The sequence below is a fragment of the Diospyros lotus genome, chromosome 11, assembly GCF_014633365.1.
Source record: "Diospyros lotus cultivar Yz01 chromosome 11, ASM1463336v1, whole genome shotgun sequence".
Classification (NCBI taxonomy): Eukaryota; Viridiplantae; Streptophyta; class Magnoliopsida; order Ericales; family Ebenaceae; genus Diospyros; species Diospyros lotus.
The window spans coordinates 19,244,218-19,261,886 of NC_068348.1; the positions used below are offsets into that span (position 1 = coordinate 19,244,218).

General features: G+C 39.7%; 1 protein-coding gene across 3 annotated transcripts in view; it reads right to left on the reverse strand.

Annotated features, from left to right (window-relative positions):
* The window catches only part of LOC127812949 (L-arabinokinase-like), a 69,644-nt gene that overhangs the window by 8,105 nt on the left and 43,870 nt on the right, over window positions 1-17,669 (reverse strand). For all 3 annotated transcript variants that reach the window (XM_052353565.1, XM_052353564.1, XM_052353566.1), the window contains 3 exons: window positions 8,349-8,546; window positions 7,848-8,013; window positions 761-832 (listed from right to left, as the gene is read on the reverse strand). In XM_052353565.1, coding sequence (XP_052209525.1) covers window positions 761-832; window positions 7,848-8,013; window positions 8,349-8,546 — 436 coding nt within the window. The remainder of the gene's footprint in view (window positions 1-760; window positions 833-7,847; window positions 8,014-8,348; window positions 8,547-17,669) is intronic.

The following is a 17,669-nucleotide window of genomic DNA, read 5'->3' on the forward strand; positions in this document are numbered from 1 at the left end:
ACTTCTAATTCTATGTACATTCTTTGCAAATTATTTTGAGTGAAAAATGTTGTATTAAAAAAAATGGTAAGGGGAAAAGTTAACATTAAAGGAACAAATTCCTAAGTAAATTCAAACTCTTGTAAGTAAACCATTTACGTTGGTTCTCAATGGTAGTAAGTGGTTTATTAGGTGGACATCATAAGAATCCCCAAATGAAAGGAGGATGATGAACTCAGCCTATGGCTACCGTTTAAGGTATTACTTGTATCATAACCAGTCCCAAGGTCCAATGAAGAACGAGGGTCAAGTTAGGTAGTCGACAACCAACATAAAAATCATTGGATCTTCTAATAGGGATTCTAAATCTAAGTATAGACCAATGGACGCACCTATGGCAAGAGTGGACAAAAAGAAATTTGTTGCAAAAGATGTCAAGGAAGACCAAAGAAAATTTGTTTGAAAACTTTTAGACATGAGATAGGATATAATGGGCTTATAAAAAATATAGTTGAGAAGATTAACAAGTTAGAATCCATGTAAATCTTCCCACCTACAATAAGGATGATGAAACTTTTGAAGAGTTACTTGTCTGCTTCCGAGAATGAATCCAATTGAGATTTACTACTACTTTTTAGAACTTTGATATTGGAGCTCAAATCATTTAGATCACCTATTTTTTATTCGAAGGCCAGCAAATGCAAAATATTAAAGAAATTTAACAGAAATATCACTTTATTAATTCATGAGAAAGCCTGTGTGGCCAGAAATTTAGAGGTACCTGATACATTAATTCTCCGAGAGCAGTGAGTTGTTCATCTGATGAAGCAGAAGTTAATAGTGCTTTGAAGGCCTATATATAACAAGTAGAATTCAGTTATCAAATACACACATGATATTTTCACAACATTCTCAAATTTAAAGTGCATAAAATAACCAAATGTAAGTGTGGTTGCTGAGCAAGAGTGTGCCAAGCACAGATGGTACCCTTTATCCACAACACTACTGGATTAACTTCTGCTATCAGAAGTTAATAGGTGTACTCATTACAGCAAAGAGGATTCTAGGATTATGATTTGAAGGAAGAAATAATTTTTCTCTTGTATTGAACTGAATATCTTAGGAAATATACCACAAGGAAAGAAAGATAAACAAGGAATCTCCAATAATAGAAAGAGAACAGATTTAGGAAAGGAGACATATTTAGGAATAAATCCACAATCTTCAACACTCCACCTCAAGCTAGTAAGTGGATATTTTCCATTCCACACTTGCTTGTTATTTCCTGAAATTAGGTAGTAGGAAGTCCCTTAGTTAGAACATCTGGCTAATTGATCACATTAAGGCACATACAGAGTGCTAATTAGCCCACTGTCAAGCTTCTCCTTTATAAAATGTTTGTCAATTTTTATGTGCTTAGTTCAATCATGTTGGATTGGATTGTGGGCAATGATAATGGCTGACTTCTTGTCACAATACAACTTTATAGGTCCACTTCGTTTAATCCTCAAATCATCTAGGATTATTTTTAGCCATAACAACTCACAAATTCCATGAGCTATAGCCCTAAATTCGGCTTCAACACTTGATCTAGCAACCACAGACTATTTCTTGCTCGTCCATGTCACAAGATTATCTCCTAGGAACATGCAATAACATGTAGTAGACCTTCAATCAACAAGTGATCTTGCATAGTTTGTATCTGTATAAACTTCTAGGGTTAGTTCACCACCTTTTTGGAATAATAATCCTCTCCCAGGTGTAGCTTTGAGATACTAAAGTATTCTTTGAATAGCTTGCAAATGCTTCTTCCTAGGATCATTCGTAAACTGACTTACCATGCTAATAACATAGGCTATATCTGGCCTTGTGTGTGATAGATAAATTACTTTCCCAACTAGTCTTTGGTAGTTCCCTTTATCCACAACACTACCGATTTCTTCTTTGCCTAATCTGTGATTCTATTCAATGGGAACATTTGCTATTTGCTGCCAAGTTTTCCAGTCTCCTTGAGTAAATCTAAAACGTGCTTCATTTGAGAAATAAAGATTCCTAGTTTGAAGTAAGCAACTTCAATCCCAAGGAAATATTTCAATTTTTCCAACTCCTTAATCTCAAATTCATGGGCCAAACAATCTCTAAGATCCTTCTTTTTTAAGTTTCATCATTTCTAGTAACAATTATATCATCAACATAAATAAGTAGGGCAGTAACCTTACCTCCCTTGGTATGTTTGATAAATAGCATACGATCCCCTTGACTTTGCTTATATCCCCTTGTCACGACCCCAAGGATATAATAGTAATTATATATTATATGTATTTCTTTCTAGCTGTCCTTTGTTGTTCTAGCTGTGTGTACCTTTCAGTTGTTATTATAACTAAATGATAGAAAAGCCTATACATAGGTTAAATTAGTTAGAGAATAGGTATAGTTGAATGATAATCAGAATTCCAGACTTCTTTCTCATCAATTCTCTCTCGATTTGCTTCCTGATTTCCCCCAATCTCTCTCTCTCTTCCTCTGTTCTTCTGATTTCTCCCTCCCTTTCTTTTCTCTTTCTGCTCAGTTTCTTCCATTTTCCTCTTAAAACCCTAGGTTAAACCTAGGTTCCTAACATTTGGTATTAGAGCCAACAATTCTTGGCTGTGATTCCAACGATTATCAGCTATTAATTGAGGCAGATCCAGGCGATCCTAGAGGCTGTTTTCAGAGACAGATCCAATCGACTCTTTGAATTCACTGCAAAGCAGCGGTCCTCGGTTACTAAATTGTAATCACAGTGATTATGGACGGCAGATCAGAGCTGGTTGATTCTCGATTGTGATTCTATTATTTGGTGAAATTCTTAGCAGCTGAATTCAGATTTTGAAGCGAACAGAGCAAGGCAATTCCTGTTGACAGAGGCAGATTTAGGTTGCTGAATTGTGATTTAGGCAATTCAGGAAGGCAATTTCAGAAGTGAAATACAGGCAACTGCTGATCATAGGTGGTCCTTGGAAGTAGATCGGAAATGATTTTTTTGAAGTATGTGAATTTTGAAGAAGTTGAACTGTGGAGATGGATACAGGAATCAAGGAAACATTCGCTTACCTCAACCAAAAGCTTGATGAACTCATGATTATGATGGCCAAACAGTATTAGGCTAGTCTTCTAGCTGAATTACCCCTCTCTCAGTTTTAGCTTGGAAAAGACAGTGGCTGAGGTCAGTTCATCTAGTAGGTCCTCAATGATGAGGATTGGAAATTTGTTTTTTATGATTATGGCATTCAATTGGCAGTACAACACAACAACAACAACATTTCAAGCCTTTATCCCATTATGTGGGGTCGGATACATGAATTCTAGAATTCCATGTATTTCTGTCTTTTGTCATATCTTCATTTGGCAGTAATCCACACAAAATCACCAAGTCCCATTTTTACCTTAACAAGACAGACAGGGGAAGCAAAGGGACTTTGGCTAGATTGGATAATTGATTTAGCTAGCATTTCTTTGACCAGTTTCTCTATCTCAGCTTTTTGAATAGGTGGGTACCTGAAAGACCTAGTGTTTACAGGTTCAGCACTAGGCTTAAGGTGAATAGAATGGTCAAAGAATTGGTTAAGGGGTAAGGTAGAAGGTTCAGCAAATATATCCTCAAATTCAATCAAAAGTAAATGTAAAGGGTCCAGAGAATGTACCTCTGAAAGAGAGAATAAGGCAGAATCAGCTGCAGGTATAAGTTTTCCACCAGCCTCTACTTCCTCCAACTCAACAGCATAGATAGAGTACATTTAAGCCGTTGAACTCCCTTCTTGTTGGAGCATTTTCTGCATCTTCTTGCCTGTAATTAGCTTACATTCTCCAGCCTCTAAGCTCCCTGTCAAGGTCAATTTCTTCCCCTCCATTTCTAATGTTACCTCTAGTTTGTTGAAATCAAACACTACAGGGCTGACCATTTTCATCCAATCCACCCCGAGGACTATATTACACCCTCCCAATTTCAGGATTCTGAGATCTACTGTGAACTCCTGCCCTTGCATCTTCCACAGAAAGTTTTGACACTTAAATCTACTAATCATCTTGCTGCCATTGGCCACTGTAACTGATAACGAAAATGTGGCCAATGTGGAACATTGCAGTTCCATAGCCATGGCTTCATCCAAGAAGTCGTGGATGCTGCCACTGTCTATCAAAATCATCAATCTCCTCTTTTCGTAATTCCCCTTTACCTTAATTATCTTCCTCGATGGACAGCCTTGCAAGGCATGTAGGGAGAGTTCTCCATCTTCCTCCCCCGATCTGTGATTACTATCTCCACTGATCTGCACCCGTTGGCAATCAAGACTGACAATAGCTATGACTCGCAATCCTCAATCCAATCCGCTCATTGAGACTCTCTGCAACTGATCGCTATCTGCTAGCGATCACTGCGAATTCAAGATCGCTTGAACTCTGATTGTGATTGCTATGGTTCAACGATCGCCCCCAGACCTGCTTCCACTTCTCGCCTTCCATACTCTTCGGAATTGAAGTTGCGATCACTGTGATTCAACAATCCCCCCTAGTCTCACATCCACTTCGCGCCTTCCTTACTAGCTGGAATCTCAGTTCAGCAGATGAGGACCATTGGCTCTGATACCAATTGTCAAATACTAAGATTTGGCAGGGGCCAATTCGGGTAGAACTTGAGAATTAGAGAGAAAATGGAGGGAGAGTTAGACTGAAAGAGGGAGAAAAGCAAGAACAGTGGAAGAACAGAGGGTTCAAGAGAGAGAGAAAGAGAGGGAGAGAATACAGAAGTAGAGGGAAAAGATTCAGTTCTCATTCACCATGAATCCCCATTCTCTTAGAAGTGGCCTTTTATAGGCATAGGCGGGCTGCTCTTCAGTTATTGTAACTGAAAGCACGAACAAAAATAGCAGCAGCCATGTGCACCTAACAGAATTACAAACAATATATGTAGCTCAATTACAATATTACCCCTCTATTGTCCCTAGGGTCATGACAGTGACATTAGGAAAGAAGCCATATTTAGGAATAAATCCACAATCTTCAACATAATTATTCCTGACAGAGACTACTCCGAATTATACTAGGCTGCTCAACAAGCTTCTATTCCACTGCATCTTTGTTCAGAGATAAATCAGTCTTCCATCTTTCCTTTAGTTGTTCTATTTCAGATTCCCAGCTGTGGTGTCTTAAATCATATATTAGGTACTTCACAGTTATTATTCAAATTCACTTTTGAAGTCATATTAGCCAACATTCACCTAGCCAAAAAAAAAAAAAAAGACATGTTAGCCTATGTTTTTACTGCTACATTTAGTAGAATTGGCACAATTCATCTCCATCCCTCCATCTCATTACCTTCTGTTTTAAATGTATTTTCATACCCTTTTAGTTTCATATCTCTCAGTAAGCTCATCAAACACTGCAATTGTTCAAAATAGCATTCTTCCCCAATGCTGTTACTCATTCGGAATCGAAGATAGGAAAGAAAATTGACAGAGGAAATAATTCTGAAGCAGGACCCACTACCTTGGTGCTGATACACCATCTATGGCCTATCTAGTTGTGGCTTCTCCATTGGATATTCATTGTTGTCTTGGTTATACATTGTCAGATAAGTTGAACTTAGTTGTCTCTAGCTTGACTCAATAGAAGTCTTTGAATTGTGAATTGTTCCATTTACTTCCCAAGTTAATGATAAGGCAGTAGGCCTCTCATGTTAGTTCATTTAGACATTTGGGATCCAGGTTACGTTAACTTCAATAATAGGTTTCAATATATTGTTACATTTCCTAATTTTTCCAAGAGTTACTTGGTTTTATGTAATGAAAAATTATTCTGAGTTGTTTTTTCTGTTTTTTGTGCTTTCTGTGCAGAGATCAAAACCCATTTCTACTTATCTGTGCACATCCTTCATAGTCATAATGCCAAAGAATATTTCTCAAATTCTCTTCATGATTTTGTGACTGATTCTGGCATTATTCATCTATATTCTTGTTCTTATATGATCCACAACAAAATGGACTAGTTGAAAGAAAGAATAGACATCATGTTGAAACAGCTCATTGTGTATCTTTTGCTTGAAAGTGTCCACAATTTTCTGAAGTGTTGTTGCTCCTACTGTCTGTTACCTTGTTACATTGATGCCCTCTTCAATTTTTTAAAGTGTCAGTGTCTTCATTCTATCTTATTTCCTGACAGGAATTTTTTCCTCTTTCTCCTAGTGTCTTTGGTTGGGTCTCATTTATTCATCAACTAACTGGCGGGGTTGATGAGTGTCACAAAAGGACTTCAAAAATTCTTCTCTTCAATCTTATTTACCTTGCCGAAGGGTGATTTGATTTATAGACCAGCTTCCTTTATAGAATAGGAAGTTGCTAAAAACATTTTAAGAAAGATTCTAAACCTAGATTAGGAAGCCTATACAGCCTTTAGGATACAACTTCTTATAGAAATAAACATCAATCAATCTAAATCTGAAAGATACATTCCATATAAATAAATACACCAATCATATCTTGTTCCGTGAATAGGAACGAGATTAGGAAGCCTTGCTGCTGACAATGAGTTTGAGTCTACAGATGAAAAGTGTATTTTCATGGGTTACTCTTGATCACAAAAAAAGGTATTTTTGTTACTGTCCTATCATTCGTAAATTATTCACTTGTTCTGATTTTATGTAAATATTTTGAGTCCATTTCACTCAATCTTATTCATCTATTCATCTCAATGATACTTTTCCTTTGCTGGTTGTCATGTACCTACTGCTTATAGAAGTTGTACACGGTTGGGTAGTTATAGCTGTTATGGATTGTACTTAGAAAGGAGCTATATACAGCTGTACTTTCAGTTTGGCGGGCTTGGTGTGTTTTCCGTGACTGCTGGGATCAGTATATATACAGACTTATCTCTCTCTCTCTCGCTTGATCCTCCTTTATTTCTCTCTCTGTTCTTCCTAATTCTCCCTAAACCCTTCTCTGATTCCCGCTGAAATGGTGAGAATTCATTGTTAGATCTTGGATCTGACACACGTCATCTCCTCTCATCAGATGCTACCTCCACCTATTTTTATTGAGTCTTCCTCCTTGTATTCTACTCTATTCCATTGTCTTCCTAGTCCTAAATTACAAGTTTATAATTGATGTTGGATAGACCAACTAGAAACTACAACTCAGCATCGCTGCCTACTTCTATTTTATCTTCAGATCCAGGTACCCAGAAATTAGACATCACTCTTTCTGTTCGGAAAGGTAAACATTCCTGTACATCACAGCCTATTTCTAAATTTATATCATGATTCCGTATCTTCATCACATTATTCTTTTGTTACTTTCTTGTCTTTCATGTCTATTCTTAATTCTTTGGGTTAATAATGCTTGGGAACTTGTCCCTCTTCCCAAGGAAAAAATCTTTATTTGGTTGTTGGTGGGCCCATACTATGGAAGTCCATCCAGAGGGTATAGGGTCATGTTAAGCTTAGTTTTTTGCTGAGAACAAATTTCATGGAAATAGTACCTCAATGAATTCATATGTTAAGCAAACCTATGCATTAGCATATCAAGCTTACAAAGGTGAACTGCATAGGGTCAGAGAAAGAAGAAAAAAGGATACAAGAAAGATTTTTCACTAGTAATACTTTATTGTCCCGCTGCCAATTTCTTTCCCTTCTTAGAATGATTCACCACTACTAATAATTGTCCAAAGATAGGAAATCATGTGCATATTAGACCAAGTTCCAGATAAGGAAAAAAAAAGGAATCTCAAGTTCATTTTAGATAACATCAAGGGAACAAAAGCAGAACAAAAACATCACAGAAATGAAGCAAATTGATTTCCCTAACAAGCAAACGGGCCATCGAATTAAGATTACAGACCTTGACTCGAAAGTTCTCATATATAGGATGTCTTGCAGCGGCTCTAACTCCATAACTACGCTTGTTATCAATAATAGTAAATGGATCATTATGATCAGCATATTGCTTCAGAAAGTTCTCACCAAGCATAGAATCCGGAAGCATTTTTGAGTAAAGAGCTTCAAATCTACATGAAACAAAAACAAATAATATTCATTTAAAATTGGAGGAAAGGACTTAACTCAATTGCACAAAATCATGTTATTGATGTGCTTAATTTTTAGAACAAAAGCACAGATGAAAATGTTTAGAAGTGTGGATGAGTAAGACCCCACCTAATGGGATTAAGGCTTGAGATGTTATTGGATGATTAAGATTGGAATTAGAAAGAAAAGGTGAAGGTAGGCCGGGGATCAACATAACCGACATAAAACTAAAGAAGTTACAACAAAATTAGCCTCACTACTCAAGACGCAACATGTTTGTTTAATCAATAACAGCATTGAAAAAGTAGGCCAATACCTGTGAGGTGATAGGTTGCACAAGTAATCCAATGAAGCCTCAGTTTGAAGTAGTTCAACACCATCCTCTTCTGATTCATCAGTGTTCCCATTTGCACTTGATAAAGATTGAGAAAACATTGTAGATGCAAAAGATTTTATCATTGTTCGACCCATAAAGGTCCCCACTCTTACAGATCCATAATCTGTACCGCCAATGCTGCATAGAAATTGCCAATTGCCATCATGAACTAATCCCCAAACAACCCCCCTCCCCCCCTTCCCCAACAAAGAAAGGGTTCCCCTCAAAAGGAAATAATCCAAATAAATAAATAGAGATCAGATAATATACGTGTCTATATATTGTTTTGTGGTGCAGGAAGAGGGATTGGCACAAAGGAGTGGGTGATATTTTGGCAAAGCACAGGGGAAGGAACATGTCTCAATGTCAAGAATAGTATACTTCTTCCCAGTTTTTGTTTGGTAGAATTGCAAATGATCTAATCAATCTTTGCTCCCAAGAGGAGAATAAAGGATGTTCTCTTGTACAAGACTTATTATTTTCTAAACAAATCCTATGTTACTGTTATAATAACACCAGTGCACTTCAAGACTATTCAAAATCTGAAGATAAGAACAACAATGAGGAATAAGAGCGTTAACATGTCCAGTGGTGAAGGAACGTTTCATTTCAAGAAAAATATAATGTTTCCCATCTTTTCTTTTGTAGCATTGATAGTGGTCTAAAGTTTCTCTCCTCTTAAGAAAATAGTAAAGATGCTCTCTTCTACAAGACTTTTGTCACGTACTTAGGCTGCTATGCCTTTATTTCGGTAAAGGGAATTAGCATACTAGAGGAATGTTCTAGTAGTGCAAGTTGTACCAATTCTAGAAGATTGGCAATTGTTTTTGGAGCCAATCCCAAGCCGAGGCAGTATAAAAAGAACTAACCCAGCCATTTGAATTCACGGAAATAATAGAGATCAAGTCAATTCCCTCCTCAAATTCTCTCTCTCTCTCTCTCTCCTCTCTGATTTTCCCCCCATTCCTTTAATTCTCACCCTTCCCTCTCAAATTCCTGCCTAATTCTCCCTCAAATAGCAGAGAATTATCCCTATCAGATCTGGGATCTGACATTTTTGGTATCAGAGCAAGTTCCTGGCCTGCAATCTTGGAGTGATTAGACCCATGGCAAACGGTACTTGAGTGAGGCAGATGGAGACATAGTTACAGCAAGTGACAGCATTGGTGGCGGAAATTCAAAACCGCGTGGGATCGATGGAGGAGAAGATTGAATCGATGGTAGATCAAAAGTTGGAGGTGGTTGCGAAGAGACTAAGTGGGGATATGTGTGATCATGTACGGGAGGAGATGCGGGAGCAAGGCAATTTGTTGTGCGATCAATTGCATGTTTTTTTAGTAAAAATCAGGTAAGAATCTCACCTGATTTCCCTCCTAAGGATATATTGGAACCAATTCTACCGGGAATTGGAACCAATAATTGAAATGTCGGATCATCAGACTTTGAGGTGGATCTGGCTACGGTGGGTGAGAATGTGGTGGAAATGAGGCAGAAGATTCAAACTCTTCCACACCAATTCGGTTTTCCAGTACCGAAACTTGAATTACCTGTATTTGAGGTATAGAAATCTCAATGGTGGATAAGGCGATGTGAAAAGTTGTTTGGTATCCACCAAGTGGCTGAGAATCAGAGAGTGGCCCTGACGTTGGCCTATCTCTATGATGTTGGTGACATGTGGTTCCAAGGGTGGTCTAAGGTGAGAGATATGTATAATTGGGATGATTTTATTAAGGGGTTGTGCGAGAGGTTTGGTGAAAGAGACATGATAGACATAGTAGAGGAATTTAACCGATTAAGACAGGAGGCAACAGTGCTAGAATACCAAATGAAATTTGAAGATTTGAAGTCTCTAATGTTGAGCCAGAACCCTTACATGACAGAGGAGTATTTCGTATCTAGCTTTGTGGGGGATTGAGTGATGAGCTAGGATCAGTAGTGAAGATGTTGAAACCAAAAACCATGTAGGAGGCGATAGAGGGGGCCTCTTTGCAGGAACTAATGATTGAGGCACTAATGAGGAAATGGAGAGGAAGAATAAAGGAGGGAATCGGGGGTTAATACAGTATGATGGAAGGATACATGGGAGGGAAACCCTGAAGGACGGAGCAGGGGTTACATACCAAGTAGCCCCATCATCCACCCAAATTTTACAACCAAGGGACAAACTCATAGAGTAGAGGAGACAAGTGGGGTTGTGTTTTAAATGTGGTGATAAATATTCACTAGGGCATCAGTGTAAGAAGCAATTACTGTTGTTAGAAGGAGAAGAAGAGGATGAAGAAGAAGGCCTAGCAATAATGGAAGAATTGGGGAAGAAGACAATGGGGTAATATCATTACATGCCATCAAGCGAATGGCTAGTAGCAAGATAATTAAGGTGGAAGGCAGGGTGCAAGAAAGCACACTAATGTTTTTGATTGACAGTGGGAGTACATTGATGAGGGCACTGCTAAGGAGATGAAGTGCCAATTGTCAAATACACAGCCACTGTCAATAACCGTGGCCAATGGAAACAAGGTGATAAGTAAGTCTGCTTGTTTGGGATTCTATTGGGAAATGTAGGGAGAACTCTTTGAAGCCAATTTGAGGCTTATGAAACTCGAGGGATGCCACATAGTGCTAGAGGTAGATTAGATGAAGGGAGTGAATCCAATTAGTTTTGATTTCAATAAGATGGAAGTGTCCCTTGAAAATGAGGGAAAGAGGGTGATTCTCCAAGGAAATATGGAGATGGGGACTTGCAAAATGATAAAAGGAAAAAGGTCATAACAGCTATTCAGGAAGAAGATGTCCCAAGTGGCACAACTTTTCTCAATTGAAACAAGGGAGGAACTAGAAAACTATGGAGAATCGGAGGGGAGGAGCTCAATGTCTAGCCATGGACAGCCTCAAGCCCTATTGGCAGGTTTATGAACCGACCCTACTTGATCTATTACTGGTTGACTATCAGGACCCTACTTGATCTGTTACTGGTTGACTATCAGGACATTTTAATAGAGCCTAAGTCTCGTCCACCCGAGAGACCCATGGACCACTCCATACCTCTTTGACTAAATATTGAACTAGTCAATATCAAATACTGAATTGTGATGTTTGTAAGAGATGTAAACACGAGATAGTGGCTCAACCTAGCCTACTACAACCCTTAGCCATTCCAGAGAAAGCTTGGACTAATGTGACCATGGATTTCATTGAGGGTAGAGACTGCATTTTGGTGGTGGTCGATCGGTTTGCAAAATTCAATGACTTCCTTGGTTTATCTCACCCCTTTACAGCTCAGGATGTTGCTAGAGTTTTCTTGGATAATGTGGTGAAGTTATACAGAGTTCTACAGTCTATCGTATCCAACAAAGATAAGGTATTTACCAGTTTGTTTTGGAGGGAATTACTACGATCTATGGGCACTAAGTTACACATGTACACTGCCTGCCATCCAAAGACGGACGGGTCAAAAAGGGTCAATTAGTGCCTAGAATCATACCTTAGATGCCTTTGTTTCCTACAACCAAAAGGGTGGCACAAGTGGTTATCCGTAGCCAAGTGGTGGTATAATTTCAGCCACCATAATTCAATTAAGATGACTCCCTTTGAAGCCCTATACAGATACAAACTAGCCCTTCTACTAGCTATTGGGGATCAGACTACAGTGATAGCTGTTGGGCCATACATGTAACAGAGACAGGACATCCTAACATTGTTGAAAATGGAATTGGCTAAGACACAAAACAAAATGAAAAAAATGGAAAATAGGAGGCGTAGTGAAAGGGAATTTGCAGAAGAAGAGGAAGAATACTTGAAATTTATGGGCCCTTTCTAGTGCTTGCAAGGGTAGGACAAGTGGCCTACCATTTGCAATTACGAGAGGGATTTCAAATACACCTAGTATTCCATGTCTTCCTACTCAAGAAAGGAGTTCGAACACAAGTGGCCAGCCCATCCCTTCCTCCTAGCCTTGGGGAGGAAGTAGACTTGGTAACACCTACTGATATTCTGGATAAACGGATCATCTACAAGCAAGGAGCCCCCATCACCTAGGTGTTAGTCAAATGGTCCTCACTTCACTCAGACAACAACACTTGGGAGCACCTACCAGATCTCCTAAGGCAATTTCCCAACTTGGCCAACCTATTACACATTTCTTGAGGACAAGAAATTGCTGAAGGAGGGGGAAGTTATCACGTACTTAGGCGGCTATGCCTTTATTTCGGTAAAGGGAATTAGCATACTAGAGGAATGTTCCAATAATGCAAGTTGTACCAATTCTAGAAGATTGGCAACCGTTTTTGGCGCTAATCCCAAGCTGAGGCAATATAAAAAGAATTGACCGAGCCATTTGAATTCACGAAAATAATAGAGATCAAGTCAATTCCCCCCTCAAATTCTCTCTCTCTCTCTCTTCTCTTGATTTTCCCCCTCATTCCTCTAATTCTCACCCTTCCCTCTCAAATTCCCGCCTAACTCTCTCTCAAATAGCAGAGAATTATCCGTAATATCTGGGATCTAACAACTTTTACATTCTAAACGAATCCTATGTTACTGTTATAATGAAGCTAGTTCACTTCAAGATCATACAAAATCTGAAGATAAGAACAAATATGAGGAACAAGAGTGGTAACAATATGCCCCTAGATTGTGCTAGGTGCACAAGGCTACAAAGCACGGACACGATGAAGAGGTCGTCGTGCCGGCGTCACCAGCGTGTCGTAGCGTACGTGTCAAATACGCACAAGTGGCATGTTCGACACTTCTTTCGTCATTCTCAAAGGGACATGTAGGGGAAGGGAGGCACACCTGTCCCCTTACAAACACAGTGAAGATGAATGGTTACTCAGCTATTCGAATGGATTTTGACTCTGATTTCTTCATCTGATTATTCGATCTCCTTATTGAAGCTTCCTTTAAGCTGTATTTAACACCATTCATCACTCGTTGGAACTAGAAGTCCGGAATGTGAACAAGAAAGGCAAGCCCATGCTTCATTTCCATCAAGTCACTCGCTAACTAGTGTGGTCTAAACTGTGAAGCTGTGATCTCCTGCAGACTATGGCAACATCGGCAACAACAAGTGGGGACTGCTGGACTGGGTGCATCTGGCAATTGCTGCTTGTGTTGTGCCTATCGCACTGATTCGATATTTATGAGTTTAGAAAATAGTTTTGGAATTTTATTATGTCACTAGAAATATAAAAATTTAGTTTATTAACTAACGTATCCCCACCATGTCATGTCTTAATTTTTTGAAAAATGTCGTGTCCTTGTGTACGTGTCTGTGTTTCTTAGGAACAAGGTTAAGCTATGTCAATAAGCTGTTTGTAAAAACAGGTTCAGTATGAGAACAAAAACAATACATTATAGAGTTTGTAATATAAACCATACAAAGGGATCGACGTAGTCAAATTTAACTGCAATACAAATCATCCTGGTAAGGAATGATGTCACGACCCTAAGGGCAGTTAGGGAATAAAACCTACATTGTATGTTAGTTAGGAGCTATAAGGCAGGAAGCTGGCCATAATCAACTATGGTTATTCTGTTAGGATTGATTGTATAACTACTATCTATGTAAAGAAGAAGGCATCAAATGAAGAAGTATTTTCAGTATTTCTCCCTTTTGTTCTCTCTCTTTGCTGTCAATTACCAATCGAGTTAGGCCCAATCCTCGGGTCCTAACATAGTGGTATCAGAGCTGGTTGAACCGACTGTGGGTGAGCGGAGGCCTGCAACGAATGAAGGTGGACGGATTGGAAAGAATGGCCGAAGGAACATGGACGCGGCAAATGGAAGCGCAGATGGAGGCGATGGAGTTTGAGGTGCACCAGACTCAAGAGGCGATGACGCAGACGCGAGAGGAACTGGTCGCAATGAAGGACGAGATAAAAGGGGATGCGAAAAGAACCCGTGAGGCTTTAGAACAATACGGACAAAGACTGAATAGCGTCTTGGGCATCTTATCGTCCTTGCCGCAATTCCGATTGTCACCAGAGTTTCCTCCTAGGGGAAACTCGGAACTCTTATTGTCAACCCAGGATCATGTACCCAATCGAGACCAGCTAAGGGCAGAAGAATCGAGGTCAAATCAAGAAACTCAGGTGCGAAACCCTCTATATAATTCTCATAACCATACCACGATTAGAAATCCCTATGTTTGAAGGAACTAAGCCGAGGTGGTAGGTGAGGCGTTGTGAGAGATTCTTCAAGTTATATAAGGTACCAGAGGAGCAGAAGGTTACGATGGCCGCAGCTTATCTAAACGATACGACTAACTGTTGGTACCAAGGGTGAGCCTAAGATCAAGACCAGGAAAGGAATTGGGGTGTTTTTGCGGAAAAGCTATGTGCAAGATTTGGGGAAAGAAGCATTAGGGATGTAATCGAAGAGTTCAGTAAACTAAAACAAGAAGGGTCAGTGGTGGAATACTAAACAAGGTTTGAGGAATTGAGAGCCATTGTGTGCTTGCTCAACCGTGTTTAACGAAACAATATCTAGTCTCGACCTTCATTAGTGGATTGAGGGATGAGCTTCGGTCAATGGTGAAGATGATGATGCCAGCGACTGTAAGTCAAGCGGCAAAAAAAGCGAGGCTCCAAGAGTTGACATTGGAAGCAATTTTCAAGAAACACAGGGTACCTTTGAGAGTAGGATTGGGAAATGGACAATCGGGTGGGGGCAATTTCAAGACCACGACTCTATTAGTGACTCAAGGAACACCTAAAGGGGCCTACAACCCTCAGGGGCCCAAGAATACGGTTATGGAACAGAGGCGACAGCTAGGGCTTTGCTTCAAGTGCGAGGACAAGTATAACTTGGGGCACCAATGCAAGAAACAAATAATGCAAATGGAAGGGGATCAAGAAGAAGAAGAAGCAGTGATAGAGGAAGAAGAAGGGAATCCATAGGAATTACAAGAGGAGGAAGGGGGCGAGATTTCGTTTCATGCCTTAAAAGGCAGTCCCATGGGACAAATTATTAAGGTAAAAGGCCATGTGGGGAAAACAAGACTAATGGTGTAGATTGACAGTGGGAGCACCCACAGTTTTATCAGTGAAACTATAGCCAAAAGCTTGTAATGGGCCTTGACAACAACTACTCCTTTATCTGTAACAGTGGCTAATGGTAGTAGGATGTTCAGTCATTACAAATGCAAAGGGTTCAAATGGGTGATGCAGGATCAAGAATTTGTGGCTGACCTCAGAGTTTTGGAGCTGGGAGGATGCGATATAGTCCTCGGGGTTGACTAGATGAAGACGGTTAGTCCCTTAACTTTTGATTTCAATAAGTTGGAGGTGACTGTGGAAGTGGAAGGAAGGAGGCTTACTTTGTTGGGCAGCCTGGAGCAAGGTGAATGCAGAATGATTAAGGGCAGCAAGCTGCACAAGATGATGCTCACTAAAGGAGGACAGATAGCACAGCTGTATTCTATACAAGCTGTGGCAGTGCAAGAGGACGGCAAGCTCCACAATAGCCAACAGCCAGCGGATCAGACCATTGAAGCTCAAATCTCTAAGAAGGTACATAATTCGGATACCTTGCGCCTACTTTTGATGGATTTTAAGGACTTATTAAATGAGCCCCATTCCTTACCATCCCAACGTTCTTTGGACCATTCCATTCCTTTGAAACCTCATTCAGACCTTATTAACATTAGGCCTTATAGATACTCTCCCATCCAAAAATCTGAAATAGAAAAACAAGTCAATTCTATGTTAAAAACCTCTATAATTCGTCCCAACCAAAGCCCATATGCCTCTCATGTACTTGTTTAAAAAAAAAAATGGTACATGGAGATTTTGTATTAATTATAGGCAGCTTAACTTTCACACTGTCAAAAATAAGTTCCCTATACCCTTAATTGAAGATTTACTAGATGAACTCCATGGGGCCAAGGTTTTTTCCAAACTGGATCTCAAATCTGGTTACCACCAAATTTGAATGGCACCTAATGACATCCACAAAACCGCTTTTAGGACACAGCAAGGGCTGTACGAATTTACTATCATGCCTTTTGGGTTAACCAATGCGCCCACGACTTTTCAAGCCTTAATGAACCAAATCTTCCAGCCCTACTTGAGAAAGTTCATCCTTGTTTTTTTTTATGACATCCTCATCTATAGCCCTGATTTAACACAACATGTTGCTCACCTACGCCTTACTTTTGAAGTCCTTAGGATTCATCAATTATATGTCAAGTTATCTAAACGTGCCTTTGCTGAAACTAAAGTGGAATACTTGGGACATATTGTGTCGGGAGAAGGAGTGCGGACAGATCCGGCTAAAGTGGCTGCCATGGTAGAGTGGCCAAGACCAATGGCTGTAAAAGAATTGAGGGGATTCCTGGGATTGACAGGGTATTATAGAAAGTTTATTCGGAATTATGGGACAATAAGCAAACCCCTAACTGAATTACTTAAGAAAGATGCTTTCCAATGGAATCCAAAAGCTGAAACTGTTTTTGTTCAGCTTAAAAAGGCTATGACTGAGGCCCCGGTGTTGGCATTACAGGATTTTACAAAGGGTTTTGTAGTGGAGACGGATGCTTGTGACAAAGGAATATGAGCGGTGTTGATGTAAGGAGAGCAACCAGTGGCATTCATTAGCCAGGCTTTAGCTTCAAAACACCTACGATTGAGTGTCTATGACAAATAACTACTAGCAGTATTGGCAGCAATAGAAAGATGGCAACATTACTTGGAAGGGATTCCGTTTGTGATAAAAACAGACCACCAAAGCCTTAAATTTTTGTCACAGCAAAGATTGCACACACAATTACAGCGGAAAGGCATCTCCAAACTGATGGGGTAAGATTTTACAATTCAATATCGGAAGGGTAGAGAAAACTTGGTAGCGGATGCATTGTCAAGGAGGGATGAGAAAGGCACTTGTCATGCAATATCTACTGTTCTGCCTATGTGGATTCAGGAGTTGGTACGGAGTTATGACACCACGGATTGGATTAAGGAGAGGGTGGCCCAATTAGCAGTGCAACCAGTAGAGCAGCAAGGAAATCCTAAGGGATATACTTTAACTCGAGGGGTGCTTCGTTACAAAGGCAGATTGGTAGTTGGAGAAGACCAAACGCTTAAAGAGTAGATTATAAAGGCCTTACACTGCTCACCAATAGGGGGACATTCTGGAGTAAGGGTCACCTATCAAAAGGTGAAGCAACTCTTCTTTTGGCCAAGATTAAAAAGGGATGTGGTACAATTAGTGTTGTCATGTGAGATCTATCAGCAGTGTAAACATAAACAAGTCCCTTCCCCTGGG